At 56.2% G+C, this 25,517-nt stretch overlaps 1 protein-coding gene across 3 annotated transcripts in view; it reads right to left on the bottom strand.

Annotated features, from left to right (window-relative positions):
* The window catches only part of MGMT (O-6-methylguanine-DNA methyltransferase), a 188,800-nt gene that overhangs the window by 138,211 nt on the left and 25,072 nt on the right, over positions 1-25,517 (bottom strand). For all 3 annotated transcript variants that reach the window (XM_075533922.1, XM_075533923.1, XM_075533924.1), the window contains exon 2: positions 14,216-14,355. In XM_075533922.1, the coding sequence (XP_075390037.1) occupies positions 14,216-14,355 (140 nt within the window). The remainder of the gene's footprint in view (positions 1-14,215; positions 14,356-25,517) is intronic.

The following is a 25,517-nucleotide window of genomic DNA, read 5'->3' as shown; positions in this document are numbered from 1 at the left end:
GCAAAAATTATGACAATCAGGAGACAGGACGGTACTTTGCCGACGCGGCAGTTTCGGAGGTTGGTGGAAGCTGATCCACTTCGTTCGGCAAACCCGATCCGGATCCCCTCCCGAGCAGTCAGTGGTGGGCAGGGCGAGGAGGCTGCTGGACCCTCCTGAGAGTCATCCCGACACGCCAGCTCACCATGCGTTAGCTCATGGGACACTTGCCACTTCAGTAGCCCTGTGGGTGGGTCTTTGTCTGTTGGAGCCAGTCCAGCCCGGCTGCTGGGCAGGGTGCTGGGCTCCAGCAGGGAGGAGCTATTGCCAAAGCAGCCATCCCCTGGTCCCTCCCTCGGGTCCAGCGGTCACTCACAACTCTGGGTGGTAGCAGCGCTTTATCCTGACAGGTGAGTCCAGGGACTCCTTGACCTTTGTACCCACTGGCTCGGCCTCCTCCCCCATCCCAGCCCTGTCTCACCTGCTCACCCCACACTGAACTCGACCACTGATTATTCCGGGACAGAAGTGACACCCCACCCTGGGCCCTGCCTTGGGGAGGACCTGATCTGCCCCCCCATGTCCTGTAGAAAGGTCACTAAGGGCATTCAAGAAAGGGGGTAATGAGGAGAGCAGTTACAGAAGGGCCACACACCCACATCTTTAAAAAGCAAAACCCCAACACTCACGAGTTATCGGAAAAGAGGCAGAACCCTCAGGAGACGGACTGAGACATGGGCATCAATAATGGGCGCACATCTTGTGGGAGCATGGGGACAGCGTGGGGCTCCTCTGCGGCCGTTTGGTTGGGTGTCGGGTTGTTATGGGTCAGAACCAGCACAGCGGCACCCAACGGTGATGCGTGAGGGGTAGACCCTTTCAGGGACAGGAGACCACACCCACAGTGCTGGCGTCTCCCTCCCTGTGTTGGAGGCCCCGCCCACTGGAGGAAGGGAGGACTGGGTCTGTGCCTTGGGTGGGACTCAGCCTGGGGTCTTGGCAGGAAGCACAGTGCAGCGGCCCAGACAAAGGGGACTCCCGAAGGCTCAACACCCGGCGATATTGCACTCGGGCGGCAGAATGAGAACAATCCGTCAGAGGCCACAATAAAAGATGCCCTGCTGACGAGTGTGTCGCCAGCAGCCCGCTTAATAATTTATCTATCCGCAGTGAACTTCCACACGGAGACCGCAGGGCGCATAACACAATACTCCCAGAGTCCACGGGGGTGGCCCGGGCACACAGTAGGTGCATGGCTGCTCACTGAGCAGGACAAGAATGACAGAGCGTGTCATGGACCCAACTGTGTCTCTGCCACGGTTGTCACAAACCTGAGCCTACACACTGGTGCTTAAGTACCCTGTGACCCCTAGGTTAAACACTGGACTGCCAAGCTTCAGGTCAAGGGTCTTAGCCCTCCAGCCCCCGCGCAGGGGGAGATGAAGTAGTCTGTCCTCCTGGATGGTCTGCAGTCCTATGGGGCACCTCTGTTTCAGCCTCAGGAGACCCCAAGTTGGCGCAGACTTGATGGCGTGGGTAAAGTTGGTTTGCTCATAGCTGCTTTGGTTATGTTCTGGAGTCTGGGTTAGGGGCAGGGAGGGCCTTAGGCGAACCTTTCACAGACTTTGGAGAAGCAGGTTAGGGAGCAGGTGGAGTGAGAAGAGGGTTGCCAAGCCCCGGGAAGACTGCCCAGCCAGTGAGGGGCAAGTGGCTTCCCCCTGAGCCGGCAGAGAGGACAAAATGCTCTGCCATCGAGTGGATTCCGACTCTGAGCGGCCCTGTAGGACAGGCTAGAACTGCCCCTGTGGGTTTCTGATAGGGTGAATCTCTACAGGGCCACCTGACCTTTCTTCTTCAGTGGCTGGTGATTTCAAATGGCTGACCTTGCGGTTAGAAGCCCAATGGGAACCCACAACAGACATTCTGAGGCTGTGCGTCTTTACAAGAGGAGACAGCCTCCCTGGTCTCCTGCAGAGCAGCTTGTGGTTTTGGACCACTGACCTTGTGCTTAACCCCAAACGAATTTGGACTTCAAGTGTCCCAAACTTCCTGTTTGTCAGAGGCAGCCCCTCTGTGATACCACAGCACTGGATGGCCAGCTGTCAGGGGTCAGGTTGGGGTCAGGCTCTTGTTCATTTTGTAAATGAGCATCCCCACACAGAGAGCAGGGGGTGGGTGAACTCCAGGACACAACGATGTCATGTTCTGGGGACACTGCCCACCACAGGTGTGACTGGCTGCGAGGGGTCTTCAGCGGTGCATGGGAAAATCCCACTCTTTGTTTGGACGGCAGCCTGATTCAGAAACACCTGCCCAGGGCTCCTTCTGCCCATCATCAGGGCCGAGAACGGAACAGGCCGCTCCTCCGGTTTCCCGAATGGTGACACACCTTTGTTTCGGGTGGTCTGTGTCCTCCCCGAGGTCTGCGGTACCCATCCTTCCCTCTGACCAGCTGGGGGGCTCAGGCTACTCACTTGGGTCCTGAGTCCACGAGGGCAGGACTGCTGCCTGATGGCGAGGCCGAGGTGCCGCTGTCAGACCTGGGGGTGGGGTGGGGGGTGGGGTGTGTGTGTGTGTGTGTGTGTATGTGTGTGTGTGTGTGTAGGGCGGCTGATGCTGTGTTCCCTGAAAATCTCCCAGGGCCGAGGAAGAGGAGCTAAAGAGAATCGACCAAGAAAATAAGCCTGGCCTCCCAGACAGTGAGAAAATTCACATCTGCCTCACAAAGCTACCCCCTCGTGGTCCCTTGGTGCCCACAGCATCAGCTGCTGATGACGAAGACAGCATGGTGAGGCCTTGCCTGTAGCACCCATGGCCTCATGTGGGCATGCGTGGGGGGGGGAGCACATTCGCACCTGTGAGCCAGCGTCTCCACCTCCCCACCGCCTCTGTAGGCACAGGGGCACGTTGGCCGGACGCGTCCCCCCCGGGGCCGGGTGGCGTTGGTCAAGAGCGCCCCGTGTCCCCTGCCAGGATGATTAATGAAGCCACCTTCTCACAGAATGTCACACTTTGCCTTTTTAACAACTGACCTTTCATAGAATACTACTGAACTCATAATTCCACTTTTGTTCGGGTTCTTATTAGTGGAGCTAAAATTGATACTTATGGGAATGGTGGCAGGGGTGCTGCCCCGTAAATCTTGCAGCCGTCACCCTGCGGAGGTGGCCGTCCGGCGCGGGCCCTGCGTCTGTCCGCCCCGCAGAGACGAATGGGGGCGGGCTGCAGCCGTGATAGGGAACTCCCATGCCCACTCGGAGAGTGACTTTCAAACTTCGCAGGTTCTTTAAGGGGCAGGCAAAGCACGGGGCTATCGGGTGATTTCCATGGTCCCTTTAGGAATGCTCACTCTGATCCCGTCTGCTGAAGCAGGCCAGCCGGCGAGCATGATGGGGCACCGCACATGGACCCTCACTCAGGACAGGGCCACCACCCGGCCAGGAGACCCCAGCTCCAGGACCCGCAAAGGATGGAGGCAAGAGCTAGAACACAGCTTTCCTCCAATTATCTCCGGGAACAGCAAATCACTTAAAGACTCAAGCTTCTCCCCAGGTCTGCCTTCCCCTACACTCAGAGATATACCTAATTCCTGGAACTCCCTCAAGGCCCCAGCCGAGCTTTCGGTTCAAAAATCTTATGGGATCCCAGGGCAGAATAAGCAGGTGACAGTACATTCAATTATTAATTCTGATTAAATATATGAGAACAGTCATGCTGAATCAATACCGGGAAGACGTCATGCAGCTAAGGGTGCAGCTGCAGGAAACAAAGCACCACGTGATCTTGGCCAGACGGCGGGAGGTGGCGTCCCTCACCACAGAGAGGCCTGGAGGCGCTGTGGCTCAGGCTGTACATCTCCAGGCCAGCAGTTCGAACTCACCAGCCACTCCGAGGGAGAGAGAGGAGGCTGTCTGCCCCTGTAAAGAGTTACAGTCTTGGGAACCTTACAAAAGTTCACCAAGTCCCAATCTACTTGATGGCAGTGAGTTTGGGGTCATTTTTCTCTTTTTGTCACTTAAGGAAGATGAACAATTTGAGGTCAGTGTTCCCAAAGTAGGCAATACCACCCTTGTGGGGCCCTGGAGGGGCTGCAAAAGCAGGTGCCCCACTTTATCCTGGGGGCTAAGGCAGGGTACAAGGGATTTTCATTGCCGGCGCTGAGTAACTTAGGGGTGGTCAGCGGAGTAATTTTGGGGACCTATGGTTTCGGTAGATGCACGCAGAAGTGCCTCAGGCTCAAAGGACTGCCTGCACGTGCTTTCAGAGCGGTGTCCCAATATAGGGACCTGGTCAGCAGGTGCACACGTCCTGGGAGAAGCTGGACATCACTCTGCGCAGTTCAGAACGCCCAAGAAGGCCATGCCCTGCTTGTCAGAACCCTCAGCTGGAAGGCAGTGTGGCCCCTCTTCCCTCTACCACAATGGGCCACATAGGGCCGGAGCTGGACTGTGGGCAGGGGAAGGGGGAAGCGATCCAAGAAAATGTAGGTTTCACTAGGCAACTGGTGCCCAGGGCTCAGGGACTTATCTTACAAAAGGGGTGACCTGACCACACCTTCTTCTCAGATGGCTCTGCCACCTGGGAGGGGAACATGGCTGCTGGGTGCCATCCTGGATGTACTGTGTCCCCTGAAACGTGTGCACGTGGCTGTACCATGATTCTCAGTGGACTGTCGGTCAAGCAGTGCTGAAGTCCTGGCCCAAGATGTGGTCTGATGAGATCAACAGCTCAGATCGGAAGTCGGGGAAGCTTCCCTGGGGTGTGGGCTGCACCTCCTGGCATCTTACAGGTGTAAAAGGAGATAGAAGGGGGCAGGATGGCAGGGACCTCAAGGCCACCAAGAAAGAGGAGCCAGAGCAGAGTGTGTCCTCTGGACCCAGGGCCCTTGTGCTGAGACCCTCCTAGACCCAAAGGAAGAACGATGCCATGGCCCCCAGATCTCTGAGGGGCGCCGGACTCACAGCTGCTGAAAGGAGACAAGGGCCTCCCTTCCTGAACTGTGAGTGGGCACGGGGCTTCCCCCCAGCTGTGAGCGGACACAGGGTCTCCCCTGAGCCGGTGCCCTGAATCTCCCTTCACTGTGCAAGGGGTTCTGTTTGTATGGCCATCCCTAGGGGTGCTTCTGAACAGCAGTCCTGGGTACGGTACCTAGACAGATGCTGCCCAGGTAGCTGCTGCCTCACAACAGAGCCACCCCACAAGGTTCCACTAGGCAGTCCCTTTAGGGGAGCAAATGCCAGTTCTTCTCCCCTCAGAGATGTTTGCCTTTTGAGCGAGTGGCTGGGCACTTACTCACTGCACCTTAGAAGGGGCAGCACAGGCAAGGACATTAGTCAGGGCATTTACAGAAAGCAGCGTGAGACAGGGACACCCACAGCAGCCGGAGAGAGCTGGCAGAGAGGTGCATTTAATAGAGTCAGACACTGCGCTGGTATCCCAAGACACCATTCCGACCGCAGACTACACAGCACTCCATGCAGCACCCCCAGGGAAACCGTGGGCGGGGGCAGTGCGGGATGGACGGGAACGCCGTTTCTAGAAGTACATCAGCCTCTGCAAGCTCAGCAGTGACAGGTAGCTTGTGGCAACAATGAGAAGGAGGGTCACGTCCCAGGACAAGAGCTCAGGGTCAGCCAGTGGCAGTGGGCCAGTGAGGGGTCAGCAGGGACCCAGCCCTCTCCATCCTGCCATGCTGGGACCACAGTGCCTTGCACCGTCCCCTCATGGTGACAAAATGGCTGCCAAAGGCCATGCAGTCACGCCTTCACACAATGGCATCTGGGAGGATGAGTTTCCCTAGAGGGAGTCGGCTGAGAGGTGACTCCCCTGGGCCCTCTGCAGAGCTGGAAAAGCCAGTGTCTGTCCCCTGCCATTTCCAGAGGGGCACAGACTCTGACAGTGGGGGACGAGGGGGGTGATCACAGCTCAGCCCGCATAAAACGTTCCCCTAAGGCTCCAATCCCTCGAGCCTCCCTATCAGTCTTCCCATAGCTGGCGTGTGTATGTCCAGCTCCCACGGTGCCCCTAAGAAACCAGGGTAGCACACCCACAGCCCCGCCTAATGTCGTGTTCCCTTTGTCGGCTTCATCAGTAAAATGTGCAGGAGACCATGCAGGATGCGGGATTCCACAGCCCAGCCACAGCCTCCGCTGGACGCAAAGAGGAAAGTGCTATGGTGGGGGGTGGAGGGCCGAGGCTGATGACCTGAGAGAGCACTCGCAGGGTCAGAAGAGGCTGCTGACTCAAGGGAGTGGGGCGGAGGGGGAGGTCAAACTTGGGGCTGAGGGAGGAAGCAAGGGGTGGGACAAGCAATGGCTTAGGAGGCAATGCCTTAGAACTCAGGGTTCAGAAGGAGAACACCCCTGTAGCTGTGGTCTGTCGGTCCCCCTCCCTCCCTCCTTCTGTCCCCCTCCCACCATGCCTTTTACTCACTGCTGTCCCCTTCCCTGTCCCCCACTTCTGGACAGAGGGATTCGTACATCTGACTTTGTGAAAACTGCACACCCACCTCAATTGGAGTGAACATCACGTCGTGGCTCTGAGATGAATAATTTTAGCTCCAGAAACTGTACCAGCCTCCCAAAGAAGGAGTCCTTGACCCAAAGTATCAAAGGACATTAAACAGAGAAATGATCTACTGATGCAAATCATTAAATCTATTTGCATGTGCTCACTGGAGCCTGTCCCAGAAATTAAACGCAGCGCGGGGCAAGCACGGGACAGGCGCAGGCTGCACATGGCTACGGGGAGGCGCGGGGAGCTGCTTTCTGTCATTAATTCTCTCGCTGCTCCCTCATTAACAAGTAAAATGTTCTCACTGCTTGAAAAGTTTTAATAAATAGGAAAAAGCAGAGAAGCTGACATAGTTTTTAATGTAATATACAAGGGCTTTTAATATTTTTACATACATTAATGAACAAGCTAAGAAAAATGTTAAAACATCGTAGGATGTGCGGGAGTGGGGGCGGAGTCGGGGGGATCACCTCCTGGTAAGAGGAGCCCTGGAGGCCTCGTGGTGACACGTTGGATTGCTAACCACAAGGTCAGCAGTTCAAAGCCGCCCGCTGCTCCCTGGGAGAAAGACGAGGCTTTCTACTTCCCTACACCCATAGAGTCAGCTCTGCCCTGACCCGCAGGGCCTCGAGGAGACAGGATAACTTCCCCAGCAGTGGGTTCAGTACCACCCCCAAGTGCCAGCCCTCCCCTGCCCCTTAGGGTCATCACGATCGGGACTGGGGCAAGGGCAGGGGCTTGTTTGAAGGGTGGTGGTGGGTGCTTTACTCACGCCCATTTGCTTCTGATGAGCTAGCACCAGGCAGCCTGGGAAGGCCCCAGCTGGCACTGGCCGAGAGGGGCAGCTCAGACCCCACCTCAAGCGGCTCTCTCTCCTAAAGCCACAGGAGCAGTGGTCCCCAGTGGGGCCCCCAGGGCTCCCCAGTGGGGAACCTGCACAGTCGGTGTGATATGCCTGTCTGCGGACCCCACAATCTCTCCATGACGCCAGACGCTAAACTGACCAAGGGCTGCCCCTGTCACGGCGGCCCTCTATGACAAGTGGGACTGCCCCAAAGGGCTTCCCAGGCTCACCGTCACTAGGGGAAGAGAAAGCCTCATACCCCCCCCCCCCGCCCCAGGAGCGGTGGGCAGGCTTGAACTGCTCACTCTGGGCAGCACAATGTGTAGTCCACACCAATGCCACCGGGCGCCTGTCACTGAAGGCCACGGTCATACACACAGCGAGCCTGGCATGCTGCCTGCTGTCCCATCGTGTGTCTGGGGGCTGCTTACACTTACAAAACGAGTGAGGTGGGATTGACTATTGTTAGCTTTCAAAAAAAGTGAGCCGCAGTTCCAACCGCAGTCCTGCTGCTTGGTGTACCCCTCCGGCCTCCTTCCTTGGGTCCGGGAGCCTCCCTGTTCCCACACGGAGAATGTCTTCGTGGCCCCTATTTCCTCTGGGGTGGAGAAATGAAATTGTCTGGATTCCCACCACTTGGGTCCAGCCAGTGCCCATGGAAGCAGTGGCCAAGATCCACAGACATGACATGACATGATGACATGACATGACACAGGCGAATCCACTGCACCAGACCTCTGGAGAGCGTCTGGGGCAACGATGGCACTGGGAGACTCAGGTGCAGCTGGCTCAAGCCAGGAGGGTGTCAGCTGCCTGGCATGCACGTGGAGGCCGGCAGTTGGCGAGGAAGGCTGGAGAAGGGCTGAGGCGTCGAATGGTGTGGTGCAGGAGGGACACTGGGCACGCCATGGACTGGCTGCCAGGAGATGCAGCACATCAGCCAAGGAAGAAGCGTAGCCAGGAAGCCCCATGGGAGCGAGGCTGGCCGGACGGAGGCTCCCCATCAGTGTCCCTGGGCCTAGGAGTCCCCTGAGTGGTGAGCTGTCCTGGAGCAGTTTGTGTCCACCCAAAGATGCCATGAGTGAAAGGCTGGAGACCCTTCATCTGGGGGAGAAGAACCCCCCAGTGAAAACTCTGTGGCGGCCCAGAGCCAGACGAGGAAGCCAAGGGCAGGGAGTTTGTTTGAATAGGTTGGGGGGTGGGGGGGGGGCGGGGGGCTGGAGACCACTCAGCAAATGCAGCTTTTCCCAATTGCTTTGAAAGATAAAGAAACCTTTTGGAAGGCAGTTCTGCTCCAAGATACACGGGGCCACCAGTTGTCCGAACAGAGAAGCTAATCCTGCCCCTGTCCCAGTCGCCACTCTGCGAGGCAGCCCTCCCCAGGGACAGTCACTGCCCTCGGGAGGGAACAGCTGGCCCAGCCTGAAGCGACGCTGGGCCCGAGGGAGACAAAACTGTTCAAGTTTGCACCCACAGACCACTGACTTCCCACACAGGCAAACTCCGTTCCTGTGTCAGCACATGTGCCGCGGAGCCCGCACAAACACTCTTCCTCAGACACGGTTCGTCAGAAAGTTCGGACCAAGCTCCCTTCGCGGTTACACGCCTAAGTTGCCGAGGGTCCTGTCGCCCGCCCTGGATGGCTTTCTGTCTCACAGAGTAAATTTTGGGACTTCTCACTCCAAGTCCGGGTGTGCTTGTGACCAACAGAGGCTAAAGGTGAGAATGCATGGTGGCAGGTATCTGCTCATGCCTCCCCAAAAGGCCTTGCCCAGTCTCTGGGATTAGGGGGCGTGGATCTTCTGGCAGTGTAAACGGAGCACGTTGGAAAATCCAAATGCCCCAATCAAAGCGTCACATGGTCAACCATCCAGCCATCCTTTGGATCGGACAGAGCGGCCAAGAGCTGGCCCGGGCAGTTGAAGAATGAGCCAGCAGGTGAGCTTCAGGCACCGATACAGGGAGGTGGAGAGGGGAGTTAGGGCAGAAACCCACCCACCCCCATTGCCATCGGTCCGTCCTGACACCCCGCCAGCTGTCCTGGCTCCTTCAGGAATCCACTACGGATTTGCTCCTAACAGACCCACACCCTCACCGGATGCAGCCGCTGGAAATAAAAATTCCGGAGGAATCCGCCACAAGACAATGCTTCGGTTCAACTCAAAAATTAAACCCATTTAACCTTTCCCTCCGTCTGCATTCCGAGCTGCTCAGTATGCAGGAGCTGCCCGTGAACCAGCACCGGGGAGCTTACCTAATTACTGACACGACTGTCGGGCGCGCCCGCGAGCACCCCAGGTCTGCTCGGCGAGCTGCCACTCAGCGACGCCGGCATTTTCACAGCCCCCCGCTGCACCCGGTCCTCGTCACGCAGCTGCAGTATCACAGTGCTACTGGGAGGCAGGTCAAAGGTCAGACAACACCGAGATCCAGAGCCCATAGCAAGGGATAAGAACCTGCGCTTCCGGCTGTGGTTCCCAGGCAGCTGCCTCTTCACAAGCGGGAGGGCAGTCTGGCGGCACAGCCTGGCAGGGGCTCGAGTTGGGCCTGGGCTGCCTTCCTCCTTGCTGAGGCCCCTGTCTGCACCCCCCCCCACCTCAGCACACAGTGGGGTGTCGCCCTCCGATCAGCAGGAAACTCGGCCAATTAGAAAGTGCACTGCTCCTGGGGCCCAGCTCACACAGGAGTGGAAAGCCTCATCTTTGTCCCTGGAAGCGGCTGGTGGTTTCAAACTGTGGACCTTGTGGTTCTAGTGCTGCGTATCCACTACGCCACCAGATCTTCAAGACTCCAAAACTCCACCTCACTGTCACCGTGTGAAGTCCAGCTTACAGCCACCCTCCAACACAGGGAGGCCTGTGAGGCTTCCCGGGAGAGAAAGCGCTATCTTTCTCTCGCAGAGTAGCTGGTGGGTTCGTACCACCGACCTTTGGGTTAGCAGCACACTGAGTAACCCACTGCACCACCAGGCCTCCACTCAAAGCCTACTGCCATCGAGTCAGTGCTGGCAGTGGGCTTTCTCCCGTGGAACTGCTGACCAGGACACACTAAGCTATCAGGGCTCCCCCACCCCCAACCCCAGCTTATTCCAAACACAAAGTGTGGAGAGCTGCCACGCGGGGGTGGCAAGGGCGCCAGGCTTCAGCCATGGGTCTGCTGTGTCTCATCCCCCAATGGCCTCTCTTGGGTCCCTGGTCGTTCACCCCCCTCTGGCTCCAACCCCTTTCCTCACTTCACTCCAAATGATGGGACCCTTCGCCATCGGAAAGCCCTGCGCTCAGTGTGGCTTGCGCTTGAATGCGGCAGTCTGTAGCTGTCACTCAGCTGTCTTTCATTCCCTCCGCGAGCGAGGGTGCTGGCAGGCCTGCGCGCCGGAGGACGTCTGTGAGGACGTGCAGACGGACATGCCTACGGTGCCACTTGCGTCTCCCTGCCGCCGGCAACACAGCTGCCAGGACAGAAAACGCTCACGCTGGGCTCTCTCTTCCTCCCTCACTTGCTCTGGGACCCGGGGACATGGGGCCTGAAGGACCAGCTCTCAAGCCACCCAGCCCGGCCCCAGGTATGGGCAACAGGAGATGCCACACTCCCACACGTGGTGTTTCGCACATGGACTCCCAAAGCAGGAACATTCCCGAGGAGAGAGAAAGCAAAGGACACACCAGCATCCCTTGTGGACAGGAGTACATTAATCTTAAACAAATCATGCGCGAATTTCAACCAGCAGTGTGGGGGGTAACAAATAGATACTGCATTGTGAATGCACTAAGCTTTATCTGGCATCGAGTGGACTGAAATAAAAAAATGCATTCATTTATTTTGCCCTATCTACAGAAGAAAGACACAAAACTACACGGTGAAGGCACTAGACCAAACACCAAACCCACTGCTGTCAAGCAAGATCGCAACTTGCCGTGACCGTTGAGGGCGGAGAGCACGGCTCACTCCCCCGTTTTCCCAGGCTGCACCTCTCGGCGAGTGCAGACTGCCTCATCTTACCCTGCAGAGTGGATGGTGGGTTTGAACTGCCCACCTTGCAGCTCAAAGCCCCGTGGCTGAGCCCTGTGCCACCCGGGCTCCTGACCTCGTCAATCTGCATAGAAAAATCACATTGGCATCCGTCCTCACTCCCGGCCCGCCAAGAAGAGAAAAGGAGGCTTTCAAGATGATCAGAGGATGTTTGGGAAGCGAGAGAAAGGCGGGGCGCCTTCCACCATGTCTCGGGAAAGCGTCCACTTCCGACCAAGATGTGAGGAGGGGCTGGGAACCCACGGCCATCATGTTCATTCAGCACCCAACTGGAATGCCTAGGGCCTTGCCACGGGGACGGAAAGAGAGAGAGACACCGGATTGGAAGCGGAAGAAGTAAAATGTCTTTTTATACAGACGTCAGGGTTTTCAACGCAGAAAATCCTAAGGAAGTGGCAGAAGTCCCCCAGTGCACCCCTCTCCCCAGGACAACTGAGGAAAGGCCACCAGTTGCAGGAGGTAGGACCAACACACACAAGGATCAAACAGAAACTTGACCTGGAATGACCATCCAAACCACAATGGTGTGCAGAAAGACACTTTACAAAACGCAACGTTTCCATGCCAGGAGCTGAGAAAGAGCGGAGGGCCTGACTAACCACTGAGAAGACCAGAGATCGGAAGACTCCAGGTTAGAAGGATGCCGACCTTCCACTAAGTGATACCTCGAGTCCATGAACTCCCAATCAAAATCCCAACAAGGTTATACTTCCCCCAGGGGACGGCGACACCTTGGCTCTCAACGTAATAGGGAGGGACAGCCAGGTCTGTATGGGGTTCTCACACACCTTTGGCCCATCGACCATCCGAGGTGCCCAGGGTAGCAGTCACCCAAGGACGAAGCTCAGAAGGGCTAGCGGGGGAGTAGGGATGGAAACAGGACACACAGGGAGGAAATGGGCTACATGATGGCCCCCCGTGAGGACGGCCAGGGACAAGAGGAAACAAACAAAGGAGCATGAATTGTTGAAGGTGGAAGGGACGATCTGGTCTGTACATCTTCACGTCAGCCAACAAAAGAGTTAAAAACAAATAAGTATGTAAAATATAAATAAGTAGCTAGACAGATAAAAGAAATACACAAAGTCAAACGACCTAAAAGCTAACACAATCTCAAAGCAAAACCCTGGAGGGCTGGCCCACTGGTGAATCTCAAGACTTCTCACCAAGCTCCACGGCAGTCTGTGGTGGGGCTTCGATGGACCAAAAGGCCCGGCGGCCACAGCAGCACGTAGAGCAAGACCATCACACGCGTACGTCAAGGTCACAGAGTGGTGACGAGAGAAAGGAACGAAGCTGAGACGGCGAAACCCCTCTACAAGAAGACCCCACCACGTGCATCACGGAGAGGGAGGCCGTCATCCGTATGATTATGGACCATCGGCCTAGACATGGAGACTCAATGACGGAGCCGGTGGGAGACGGCATGGGCCGGCGTTCTTATGAAATTAAGGCAGGCAAACATTTCTTAGAGAAGAAACAGAAACATGAGAAACTGAACTTCTTCAGGATCAGGCACCCTTCTCTTCGACAGATGCCGATAGCAAAATAAAAACACAGACCACCAGCGATGAGAAAGTCACACGACGCAAGCTCAGAGAAAGAGGGATGTCCGGATCACACACAGAAGTCGGTAAACCACTGACGGGAGGGAGAAAACCCTGATCCGACACATAGACCGAGTGCGATGGAGACTTTGAAAGACGCCACGCAGAGAAGATAAGGCTTCTACCAGGGACCCAGCTGACGGCAGCGACGTGGAAGGTTAGAGGAGGCATTCAGGGCAGTGGTTTCCGTGGTCGCTGGAGGCGTCACCAGGGAGAGGCAGCAGGCATGGCTGTGACATTTGAAGAAGGCCATCAAGGCCACAGGCTGTACACATAGAAGCTGTGGATTCGTTGTCTGCTTCCCTGTGTATTTCATACGAGAGACTGTTCTCATGTTCTTAATGAGGAGCCTGGATGAACCCCGAGTAACTAACTCCGTGCTTGCACAAAGCCTAGTAACTGCACCATGCGGGACAAACCAGTTCCTAAACAAATGTTACTGTCACACATGGGGTGAGAGAGAGGAGAGAGAGAGAGAGAGAGAGAGAGAGAGAGAGAGAGAGAGAGAGAAAGTGTGTGAGAAAGTGTGTGTGGTGTGTGTGTGTGTGAGAGAGAAAGTGTGTGTGTGAGAAAGTGTGTATGTGTGGTGTGTGTGTGAGTGAGTGAGAGAAAGTGTGTGTGTGTGTGTGTGTGTGAGTGTGTGTGTGAGAGAGAGGGAGAGAGAGAGAGAGAGAGGAGGCTGACAGGAACGGCTGGAAATGACACTGCTTGTCGACGAGCAAGAACAGATTCAAACCACAATCAGGCAACAGCTGATGTCCCCGAGGCACTGCGTGACCAGGGTCCCTACAAAGGCCATGCTAACCTCTGCTTCCTGCTGGGCTCCAGGCCCCGTCCACGTCCCATGCACACAGCAGCCTTCTCCCGGAGCCAGGGATAGTTCTAAGTCAAGAGCGCTAAACCTACCATCCAACTCCATGGGCAGTGAAGCCTAGCCTAGCTTCCAAAACCCAGGCTGGGGACACCTCTCCCTGCCACCAAGTTCCAGAGAGCCCCTGTCCAGGGTGGTCATGGAGGGTGAACCTCCTGAAAATGGACAGAGCCACCTAGCACCTTGGAGCTACGGAGGTCCCTGAGGTGACCTGTGGTTACAGGGCTCTTGGGTAAGAGACTTGGGTGCCAGAAACAAAGGACACCACAGTCCAGAGCAGTGGCGGCTGCCCGTTACCACGTGGCCCGGGTCATGTTCCTCCTCCCATGGGTCTGACTGAACAGGATGCGAGCGGCGCGGGGAGCTACTCACTGATCTTCAGGAGCATTCTGTCCCAGCAGCTTAATCCCGTGCAGACCACGCCTGCAGGCCGAGAGCTCGATGCTCCCCAGGGGGCTGCCCACAACCTTGAAGTTCAGCTCACAGGCCTTGTCCATGCTGCTCCGCAGGCTCTAAAGGGAGAGGAATGCATGTTAGGTCAGAAGATGGGTTGGAAGGGTCTGGCTGTCTCCCAGTGCAACAAACAGCAGACACGAGGCCTCATCCAAGCCTCCTCTTCCCGTTTGGCATCTGCTCCTGAGTGATGTGCTGTTTCTACAGATGGGCTGGTCACCGCTCCCAGGACATGGGAGGAAGCATGAGTTTTAGGCTTGCCAGTGGTTTAGAAACGGACACAGCCTCACCTTGTGGAAGGAACCAGAAAAGAGCCCTGTGTCCCAGCAAGGGGTTCCCTTGGTCCCCAACCCACCCACAGCTGCTTCATGGACACCCAGGAGAACCGGGTGCCCTGAGAGCACAAACAGAACTGGGTTCCAAGGGCTTTTAGGGGCGGAGTTCTCGGAATTAGATCACCAGGCCTTTCTTCCTGCTGACCCCACCCTGGGGCTCCAACCACAAGACACCCACACAGCATGCTCCTGTGCCACTGGAACACACGGGAAGTCAGTGATCAAGAATGGTGGATCCCAGACCCACCGAGAGGGAACCACGGAGCTTCCCTGGCTTGATGGGGGCCCACTGGAATGCCGCTGTCCCCACGGTCATGACAACAGGCACCTGCAAGGAAGGATCCAATGCTCTCCCACCTATGTGGCTATCCCTGGGGGTATTCCCCACCCACAGCATGTTCCCACAAGCTGCTGGCAGCCAAGTAACAGGCCCCCACAGCACGTCCTTAGCTGGGGTCACCCAGCACACTGGCCCTGCTAACCACCCCATCCCAGTGACAGTTCGTCATGAGTTGTAAGGGGCACGCTGGCAGCCTGGCATTCAGAAGGAAGTGTCACTCCTTAAGGCTGCAACGTCTTGGGGGGCTGCAGCTTCAATCTGTCAAGACAGGAAGCCACCTCAGTCCTCGACCGTCAGGCACTGGGAGTTTTGCCTGCTCCGTGGAGTACAGGCAGCAGGCGGGCGCACAGCAAGATCCGAGAAAGCACACCGACTTTCTCAATCAGGCAAAGCCACCTGGCTGCTTCCTGGACAGAGCAATCAACCCACTCCTGCTGAGAAACTTCTGGAAGAGAACACACGCTCCCTTGGATGAGCAGCTCTGGGGGTGAGTCAGAGGGCCCTGGAACTTCTCGGGGTCTTCAATGCCACCATCACCCAGGAGACGACCTCAGGGTCCCAGAGCACCCTGCTTGTCTGAGATCATGTCTCGAGGGAGACGCAGCTCTAGGCACCTGAGGGATGGCTGTGAGCCACCAGAATCGACTGACAGCAGCAAGGCGGTTTCTTGGAGAGAAACGACATGAAGGTGCAGTTTTCGCATAAACACATTTCCATGGTGACATGTGATCCCGTTGTTGATGGTCATTCCCACAGGACCAAGGCGGAGGACAGCGTGTCTGCGCTCCAGGCCCTCGCAGACAGAGCTCGTCAGCCCTTGGTCTACGCATGATGAGAAGAGATGACGCGTCTGTCTGGGAAGAAGTACAGCCAGAATGCTCCCGAGGTGAGACCTGGTCTCATGCACTGGGGACGCGTCATCAGGAGAGACCAGTCCCCGAAGAAGGACATCGTGCTTGGTAAAGTAGAGGCGCAGTGAACAAGAGTAAGGCCCCTCGGCGAGACAGACTGACCCAGGGGCGGCAGCAATGGGCCCAGGCCCAGGCCCAACTGCGTGGGTGGTGCAGGTGTGCTGTCCTGAGGCGCACAGGGGTGCTGGTAGTTGAAGTGACTCTACAGGCCCTAACCACAAGACTCTTGTATCAGTCCCTCTCCCCCAGTCACCGATGAAAACATCAGTAAGTCACACCTACTCCCCACTGATCAACGTGGCTGGGTTCCCAAGACCACGCAGCACCGCCCCCCACTGTCCTTTGACATGGCCATCTCAGCAATGCTGTCTCTGTAGTCATTAGATGATTCTATGCCCAAACTGAATACATAAGAAAGTGTGGGGATGGAGGCAAACCTGTCAATCAGCTCACAGCCTGGTGATGCCTTCTTGGGGGTGTGGACTTCTCACAAGAAGAAACTGGCATTCTCTCTGTCTCTTCCTTTCTGTCTCTCTCGTGAAGAGAGACTCGTGGCCTTGAGTTAGACCTGGCTGGATACCTTGATATATAGCTCTTTTATTTGTTGGTTTGTTTTTAATATAGCTCTTTCTTATATATACATGAGAGTCACTGGATTTGTTTCTCTAGATGACTGAGCCTAACACAACATCACTATACATGTGTCTACCCGCCTCCAGTATGCAAAGCAGCTGAGACTGCCCGGTCACCGTCCAGGTGGATGGGACATGCCAGGTCCCCAGGGAGCCAGCAGGGGAGCCAGCAGGGGAGCCCCGTGTCCCCAGAACACAAGGAATTTGCCGAATGAGTCTCCCAGATGATTTATGGCCTGGAGTCCCGACAGCAAGAGCCCGATGTTCTGGACCCGCTCCGGCAGCTGTGAACAAGAGGCTTTGGTGGCACCGGCTCGTGACAGGAAAGATTGGTCGGCCCTCAGCACAAGGTTGGCCAGCAGCCAGGACCCATCCAGACGTGCCTGGCTAAAGTCTGGGCCCCAGTCCATCCTGGGTGCTAAACCAGTGATATCTCACCCCAAGCTATCCAGGGCTGATAATGGGGAGAGATCATCCTCTCCCTTTTACTCCTCAAACAATAATTCAGCCAAATGCTGCACTGCAGCCGAGATTTCGAGACCTAAAGTGCATCCCCGTTTGATTAAATACTTATAAATGCAAGAATAAAACACCAGTCTTCTGTCTTACAGTAAATTCTTCAGAAGCCATCTATCCCAGTGATGAATGATCATGCCGGAGCAGAGCAGAGCGAGGACAGGACTCTCCCGCCAAGACGGCCCGTGGACCCTGAGCCATGGTGACAATGGAGGTGTGATTTATTGTGCCCAGGGCGTACAGAAAAATGACAGCAACGCACAGGGACTCGAGTTCTGAAAGTGTCAGAGAAACAGGGACCTGGCTGTGACCAGGGTGGAGAGAGGGGTGTCCCAGGTCTCCGTGGGAGGGTGGGCCGACCCTGGGGCACAGGCAACGCAGAGAGCAGCAAATATATGACACAGTACACACACTGGGCTGGTGCATTTTGGCACGGCTCCCTCTCCTCTGTGGGCCTGCAGTGAGATACTTGCATGCTAACGAAGTGGGCGCAGTGAAATCTGATGAAGAGAATGGGTAGCCCAATAACAAAGAACAGTATTCACCTTCTGTTGTTACCACTGGTCTGTTACACAAAGGTCAGCAGTTCTAACCCACCTGTACCCCCTTTGGGAGTAAGATGAGGCTGTTGGCTCCAAATAGGAGAACTCCATAGAATAAAAGGCAAATTCCTAAAGTTAGGCCAGACCCACGGGTCCCTTTCAAAAATGAGCAAAAACATAACACTTTGAGGCTCTCATTACAAACATTCAACAACTAGAATGGGTCAAGGTTCCCGCGGAATCGATTCTTCACACGTCTTCTGCAGATGACAGCCCCAAGGATTTGCGATCTGATTTCCAAGGTTAATGGGAGGGGAACCACAAGTCCAGCCACAGAGAAGTGGCCATGTCTTTGCATGGACAGGACCTACGTTACCAGGGGGTGGGCCAGCCAGCTTCCCTATTAGGCTGGTCCCCCAACCCATTTGTTTGGGTTCAAGACCCTGTGGAGAGATTGTACTTCCTCCTTCCCAGGTAGACAGAGTCAGAACTGACACTGAGCCAAGTGTCCAGGCGACTCCTATACATACTGAGCACCAAGGGCTCTGGGGAAGCCGCCATTCTGGTTCAGTCTATGGGGTGGGAGTTCCGGTCTCCCAGGGGCTCTGAGCAGAACGCACCTGCTTGAGGCCCTCATTGCCTGTCCCACAAAGGATGCCACAGCTCCCCCCTTTCCTGCAGCCCCGTGCCAGAGACCCAGAGTACCCCGCCTGTCCAGGGGACGCAGAGGTAGGGCTGCCAACCTGGCACGACAGTCTCAGCCATCCGTCATGTGCATGGCCTTGGATAAGTCAAGGCACTGGGCTCTCCGAAACCCTGGTGGTATTGTGGGTCAGGCTTTTGGCTGCTCACCTCAGGGTTGGCAGTTCAAACCCACCAGTCACTCACTCTTCGAAAGAGAGATGGAGTTGTCTTCGCCTATAAATATGACCGTCTCAGAACCCATGGGAACAGTTCTACTCTATCCTTGCCCTGGAACGGGCTCGATGACAGCAGGTTTTGTTTGTTTGGTGCCCCATGAATGCAGCCCTGGTGGTGCTGTGGTTAAGGCATTGGGCTGGGAATGCAAGATGGGGGGTTCAAACCCACCAGCTGCTCCAAGGCAGGAAGGTGAGGCTGTCTGCTCCTGTGAAGCTTTACAGCCTAGGAAACCCTGTCCTGTAGGGTCGCTATGTGTCTGAACAGACTTGCTGACAGTGGTGGTGGGGGGTCCACTTCCTGAGCAGTTTCCACTCCCCATATGTCCCCACGATTCTGCTTGGTGTGGATCTGATGCTGCTTTTGGGGCGAGGGTGCCGGTGGGGGGCTCCCACGCATGACGACAAGATGTGAGCAGACTGTGCCCCCATGGCCTCTGGAAAGCAGATTGCCAAGCTTGTCCTGACAGGTGCCTCTGGGCAGGCGGGAGCCCCCGGTCCCTCAGCCACTGGGCATGTTAACCCTCCCATCCCCAGGGATCCCACGGTGCTCCACAGGCCTTCCAGCCCCTTGACACCAGAGCGAGGGTTCTTCCAGTTCCTGGGTGAACTGTCCGTTGGCCTGGCCATTGACCCTGTCAGGGAAAGCATGTCCTCACTACCTGGCCCACTCTCTCAGCTAGTAGGCAGGGAGGCATTTGAAGGGCCAGCAGTCAAGTCCCTCAGCACACACTAGCTGGCCGTCATGCAGCACAAGGAAAAGCAACATGGACGAGGGTGGGGCTTAATGTGCACGGTCTGGCAGAGCCAAACCCCTGCCAAGGCCACGAGCTGGTTACACTGCAGCCCAGCCAAGAGACTCCAAGCAGTTCCTGGAGAAATCCTATTCGCTCCAAATTCCTCTTCCCATCAACGTTAGGCAGCGCCCCCTGGGCATAAAACTGTGCCCACGACTCTTCCAGAGGGACTTCTGGCCAGAGCCGCATGATCCCATCTCAACAACCAGCTTGGAACACCATGGCGCATTGGCATGGCCGAGGGTCCTTGTCAAAACACGCCCCCCAACAGAAATAACGGAGGGATATTAATGCTCAGGCATGATTGCTAAAACACAACTTCTTACCCCTCCTGCCGACAGGGCAGTAGAGAGAGATGAACATGCCAGGCAGACAGAGCAAGGGGAAACCCCAGCAAAAGCGAATCAGGGGCGCGTGTGCTCGGCGCTGAAGATGCAATTCTGAGCACGGTCTCGCGGGGCGGGGCAGGGCTGTCAGGCACACCGTCGGGCCTCAGCGCCCACACTCCAGAGACTTGGCCTCAGCTCACAGCTTACCGCAGTCTGTGTTCTAGCCACATCGGTGGGGAGGCAGTAAGAAACATCTCCTGCAGGAATGCAAAACCCCACCCAAAAGGGATGCCCCCATAGGGTTGCAGGTGGCCCTGTCTTCCTCGGAGAAGACAGAAAGGTCCTCGTCTACCAGACCCCAGAGACCACCTCCCAGGCACACCTGCTCAGGTGCTTGGTTTTCCTGGGTTTCGTCATATGGGACATGTCTTTGAAATGAGTGACTAGTGCTACCCCAGCCCCTCTTGGGCAGAAAATATTACCTACCTGTGTCTTTGCTGCCAGGATGCAGAGGTCTGGCCCTAGCGAGGTCGGTTGGTTTGTCTCTGAAATGACCCGTCTCGCATACTCTCAACAATGGGGCACAGCAGTACCTGCTCCCCCACCTGCCCCTGGCCCAGGAAGCCTGTGTCTCCCATCTCTTGATAAACCAGGCACCAAGGAGCATGTCCTGAAAACACCTTCTCCCTACCTGTCCCCCACTACCTCACACCATCCCTGTGCCCCCACTCCCAAACTCCAACAGGGGTCCCAGAGACCACCCCCATCCCTTCTGAGGCTGCACCAGGAATGTGTCTTACACATCCTAACACCCCTGGTGTTTCCCAAAGCAGGCAATACCAACATTCCGGGGACGCTGCTGGCAGGTTTCAGCAGCACGTTCAGACTAAGACCAGGAAGAAAGGTTTGCCCATGGACTTGGGAGGATAAGTTGACCAGCAGCTCTACATCACAGTGCAGACTAGAGGACGAACTGAGCCCCAGGTCTCTGTTTACCTCGGACCGTGCTCGGAATACCTGTGCCATGGCAAGTGCCCCACAGACCCTCGTGTGATTGCCAACAATAGCAGTCCAACAGAGTGCCTTCCACCGCCTCTGTGCACTTCCCTAGCTTCCACGCCTGCTGGCAAAATCCCTTGGAATGACCATCTTCTGGCAAATTCCACGAGCAGTGTTCTTCCTGGGCATCAGTGTTCTCTCAGGAGGACAGGGGCAGTGCCCACCGTCCATGCCAAGAAGCTGCCGACTGCTCCTCCCCGTCACTATGTCTTCCAGAGGGTGTCCCAGCTCCTGGAGTCCTTTCTCCAGAGCTGACCAGACACAAGAAAACACAGAAGCACCCACAGGCATGCCAGTCCAGAATGGACCATGCCAGGCCCCAGGGTGGCGGCTGGCAACACACTAGCCACCCACCTACCGTGCCTGATCCCAGGACCCGCACAAAGCAAGGGGGGCAGGGCGAGGACAATATGCCAGCCCACTGCCTTCCTCTGGCTCCTCAGCGAGAGCGTCCTTCTTTAGCCTTTGGCACGCACACGGCTTAGCCAAGCCTGAGCAGAGGCCCGGCCTGTGGCATTCGGAGAAAGAGGGCTGGGCAGGGCGGGTACCGGTGGCTGCCTCCACCGAATGCCACGCCGGCGTCGTCCACCAGGCACGGGCCGCACTGCAGTCAGGAAACGCTAAATAAAAAGGTAATGCAAGTCGGCGTAACACAATAAAAGATATTACCTTCAAAACGCATTATGGCTGCCAATTATAAGAATCACGTCAACTTAATTTCAGCAGCACAATCACCTGCAACAGCGGCGGCCTCCCCGTCTCTAAATTTCAGAGAGTATTACATTAAGGCAATAACTCACCTTCCAGCTATAATATCACTCTCCCTTATTGCAACACCACATTTCATAAATACTTCTCATCGACAAGCCGAGCTAATTCCGGTTAATTGTATTGGGTTTGGGGGCTCCCTCCCATTTGTATGCAATTACCGTTATCATTTTATGGCCCGGGCAGAAAGTAATCAGAGCGATTATTCGAGAAGGGAGGTTTATAAATGCTCCATCACCGCGGCTGGCATTTTTGATAAAAGCAGAGCTTTATCTCTGAAAGTGGCAGGGACGTCGGATAAATCATGCACCAGTCAAGGGGAGCTGACCCCCAAGTGCATTGCACAATATCAGAAGTACTTCGCAAGAAACTTTGCGGCACCATCCATCATTCTTCATGAGACTAAAATAGCCACACACCTGAAGACCAGAAGCGGGGTGGGGGGGGGGGCGCGAGAATAATAAAAGGGGGAAGGAAAAGCAGAGGAGAGGACTCTACCCGGGCCAGACAAACCCATTAGCTGCTCTCCCTTCTACAGCGTGGGGATGGGCAGCGGGCCGGGCGGCGCACAGAACAGAGCCGTGCCAGTCACTCTCGTGCCCACCTTCCTCTCGTCAACTCTGTCCTCAATGAAGAGGGAACTGGAACAGTCCCAACAAGGGAAGACGCCTCTGTGGGCGGTGTGGGCATTCATGCAGCAGTGAGCTGCAGAGAGCTGCAGTGAACGCCCACCGCCTCGATGCAGTCTATGCGGGCAGCTCACGGCTGCGCCTGCCCTCTTGTTCTTGGGTCCCCCCAACCAAGGGGGGTACTGCTGGAAAAAGGGGGGTTAACTTGATTTTAAGGACACTATTAGTAATACCTGGTCTCCAAAAGCGATGTTCTCCTTGACAAGGGTGCAAGGTAGGCTAGATGCTAGGATGGGAGACCTCCTTGTCCCCAACCACCCAGAGTCATGCAGTAACTGCCCCCTCCCTGGTCAACTGGCTATCAGGACACAGCACTGCCACCTCTCAGGCTCCTTCTTCTCTCGCCGGGACACTGGCAACAGTGCTGTTGTTCCCGCCAGCACCAGTCAGGGGGACAGGCCATCCCGTCCCAGGGTCTAGCTGGAAGGGAGGGGCCGTGTATCTGCTCACTTGCCAGCGCTGGGTCAGGGGCTTCAGGAACATGACTTCATGTATCCTTTCCTCCCAGCGCCGTACCCAAGAGGTGGGTGGACGGTGCCTGGGTGGGAGCTCAGAGAGCCCCAAGGAAGCCCACCCACCTGGCCTGTTGGCTGTCAAGGTGCAGTGTGACATAATGCAGAGGCCCTCAAACCTGGGCAAGCTCCTAGACCCACACAGCTGGCCGGCACCGGTGTGGAGGCCCTGCCATACCATCGTTCCAGTGAATTGAAACCACTGACCCTCCAGTTAGCAGCCTGGCACAACCCTCTGTGCCACCGGGCATCCTTTAGGTCAAGCATGGCACTGCCAGCAGCACGGGCCGGTGCCTCGGTCTGCGCTGCCAGCTTTCCTGTCTGCAGGCTCTGAATTCGTGTTTTCTGCAGCAAGTCACTGCTGTCTGTGGATACGATCGACCTCCCTTGGAATTCCAGGGGCTCTTCCGGTCCCTCACGACCACAGGTGCGGAGGCTGGCGGGCAGCAGCTACTGAAGGCTTCTGGGTGTGGAGGTGACATGGTGCTAAATGCTGGGCTGTGGCAGGATTTCCCACAACCCATGACATTCAGGCTCGGTCACCTGGGTCACGTCACTGGACAGCGGAGTGCGGCGGAGGCTGGTGGTGAGTGCGAGGAGGGCGGCGGGGTGGTGCTCTACTGAAGCCGTGTTTGCAGCAAGGGAGGAGATGTCTGGCAGTGGCTCACGTCAGGGCACCATGCCATCCTCAGGTTCCGGCTAGGGTACAGACAGCTACCCTCCAAAGCCTGCCCCGATTTACACCCTCACGCCCGTCCTACATGGTCACTGAGTTGGCATCGACTCAGTGGCATTGAGCTTGGTTTTTGACTTAACCCAACCGGCACCAGGCACAAGGGACCATAGGGCAGGGCGTGCTTTTCCCGTGAGATGTTTCTGGGCTTCAGTCTTTGGTGTGCTTCTCTCCAGTCTCCACCAGGATGCCCGCCCTCATTTCCGGGGAGGTGTCTTCATTGCCGGATGTCACCGAGAGCGGGGGCACAGGCGCACATGCACTGGGCACACAGAGTGATGACCTCTCACATGGCGAGGTGGTGGCCACCCAGTGCTGGCTGGCTAGGGACGACAGCTGGCAGGATTGGGGTCTCCACAGAGCCTGGCCCCAGGGGGCCCAAGAGGAGCTGGCTTCACACGGTTCCCAGGGTGGGGGTAGGAGGGTAGCAGAGGCGGGAGGAGAGGTCGGATTCAGGAATCTCCTTGCTAGCCTCAGCATCATCTTTAAAAAGAATCAGTCCTCACTTCTTTGGGGGCAGACATGGTGACAGTGTCTAGCAAGATGGAAGCACAAGGGATGCCTGGGTTTGTCCTTGCCCCTGCAAGCATCCCTGGAAGGAGGTCCAAGGCTGCTCTGGGCCGCACTCTCACTGCCTGCCTTTTATGTTTGACCCGGTAACAAGGAGCCACTTGTCATGCATGGGAAGAGAGGAACAGGCGTCACGCGATCGGTACCTGGGCTCTAGGGACGTGACATTTAGGAAAATCAGAATTTGTAGTCATCGTAGGGAAGCGTTCACCTCCGGCTTCCCTTAGAAAAGAGCGCGCCTCACACTAGCCGATGTGCGCGCCCCTTACTTCAGCCTGAGACCCGCGGGCCAGGTCCTCGGGTCTGCACACCACCCGTGGGGCCGAGGGTGCAGGGAACGCCAGCGCTCTTTGTAGTCTAGACATCTCCTGACGGTCTGCCCAGGTGCTCTGGGGAAACGCCAGCCAGTGGTATTTTCGTGCTGTTTTGAATAAGCTCATATGTAATCTATACCTTTACCTCTTCTAGTCATTACACTTTAAAAGCCATCGTGATCGGGTGTGACTATTGTTGTTACTGTTATTATTATTGCTATTGCTTACAAGAGTGGTCCGCGGGGGCAGATGCACGGGCAAAGTATGCTAAACAGTGTCTGCATTAAACAAAGGCTCAGGCTCGTTTCTTGTCTGATTAATCCACAGTGTGAGGCCAAGCTGCTGGCCCCCAGAGCCTGGTCTGAATTTAGGATCTATTTACCGTAACCTTTGTTAGTTCCCAGGCTGGAGCATTCTGCCCGAGTCAGGCCTCTCTGTGCCCATGCTGTCTCGGGACAACCTGCAGCGGGAGATGACCAATGGTATGGCACTGTCTTGTCACCCTGCCAGCAGCGGGGGCCAGACAAGTCCTCAAGAATCTTCGGGCAACACCCACTTCTTACCCCAATACAGACACAGCAGGGCCACCGCCAGCATGGGCTGGCTTTCTCCATGATCTGATTTTATGGGGACGGTCTGAGGCTGTCCTTAATTTGTCCATCGGAGGGTCTTTCCCACGTGCCGCCCCCACCCCACCCTACCCCCGCCTTACTTTCTGCTACAAGGAACAAGCAGGCTTCAAAAAGGCCGTGGGGCAATTGGATGAAAGGCGAATGTTGCTTTTCCTGAAACTTTCTGAAGCCCCTCCTATCTCTAGCCTTTTACCACGACAGCCTACAAACTCAAGGAGCCCTGATGGCATCGTGGTTGTGCACTGGGCTGCTAGCCACAAGGTCAACAGTTCGAAACCACCAACTGCCCCATGGGAGAGAGAGGCGGCTTTCTACTCCCATAAAGAGTGAACCGTCTCGGTAACTCACAGGGGCAGTTCTGTTCTGTCTCTTGCCCTATGAGCGGGCATCGATGGCAGTGAGGTGTGTGTAAATGTACTTAAAGTCTCATTTCCTCTGCGCTTGTCTCGGCCGCTGACCATCGCCCAGCTTTCCTGGGACAACTGACGCCCTTTCTGAGCACACGATGTTCTCACAGCTACCGCTCACGGAAACCAGACCACCTGTCTGGAGACCCACCTCCACACGTACACACCTCTGATCCCCTGGGCATACAGTGGGAGGGGCCAGCCTACCTGCTTAGCAC

Source organism: Tenrec ecaudatus, chromosome 16, assembly GCF_050624435.1.
Source record: "Tenrec ecaudatus isolate mTenEca1 chromosome 16, mTenEca1.hap1, whole genome shotgun sequence".
Taxonomy (NCBI): domain Eukaryota; kingdom Metazoa; phylum Chordata; class Mammalia; order Afrosoricida; family Tenrecidae; genus Tenrec; species Tenrec ecaudatus.
The sequence above is the reverse complement of the archived record's forward strand: the minus strand, read 5'-3'. Positions and strand labels throughout refer to the sequence as shown.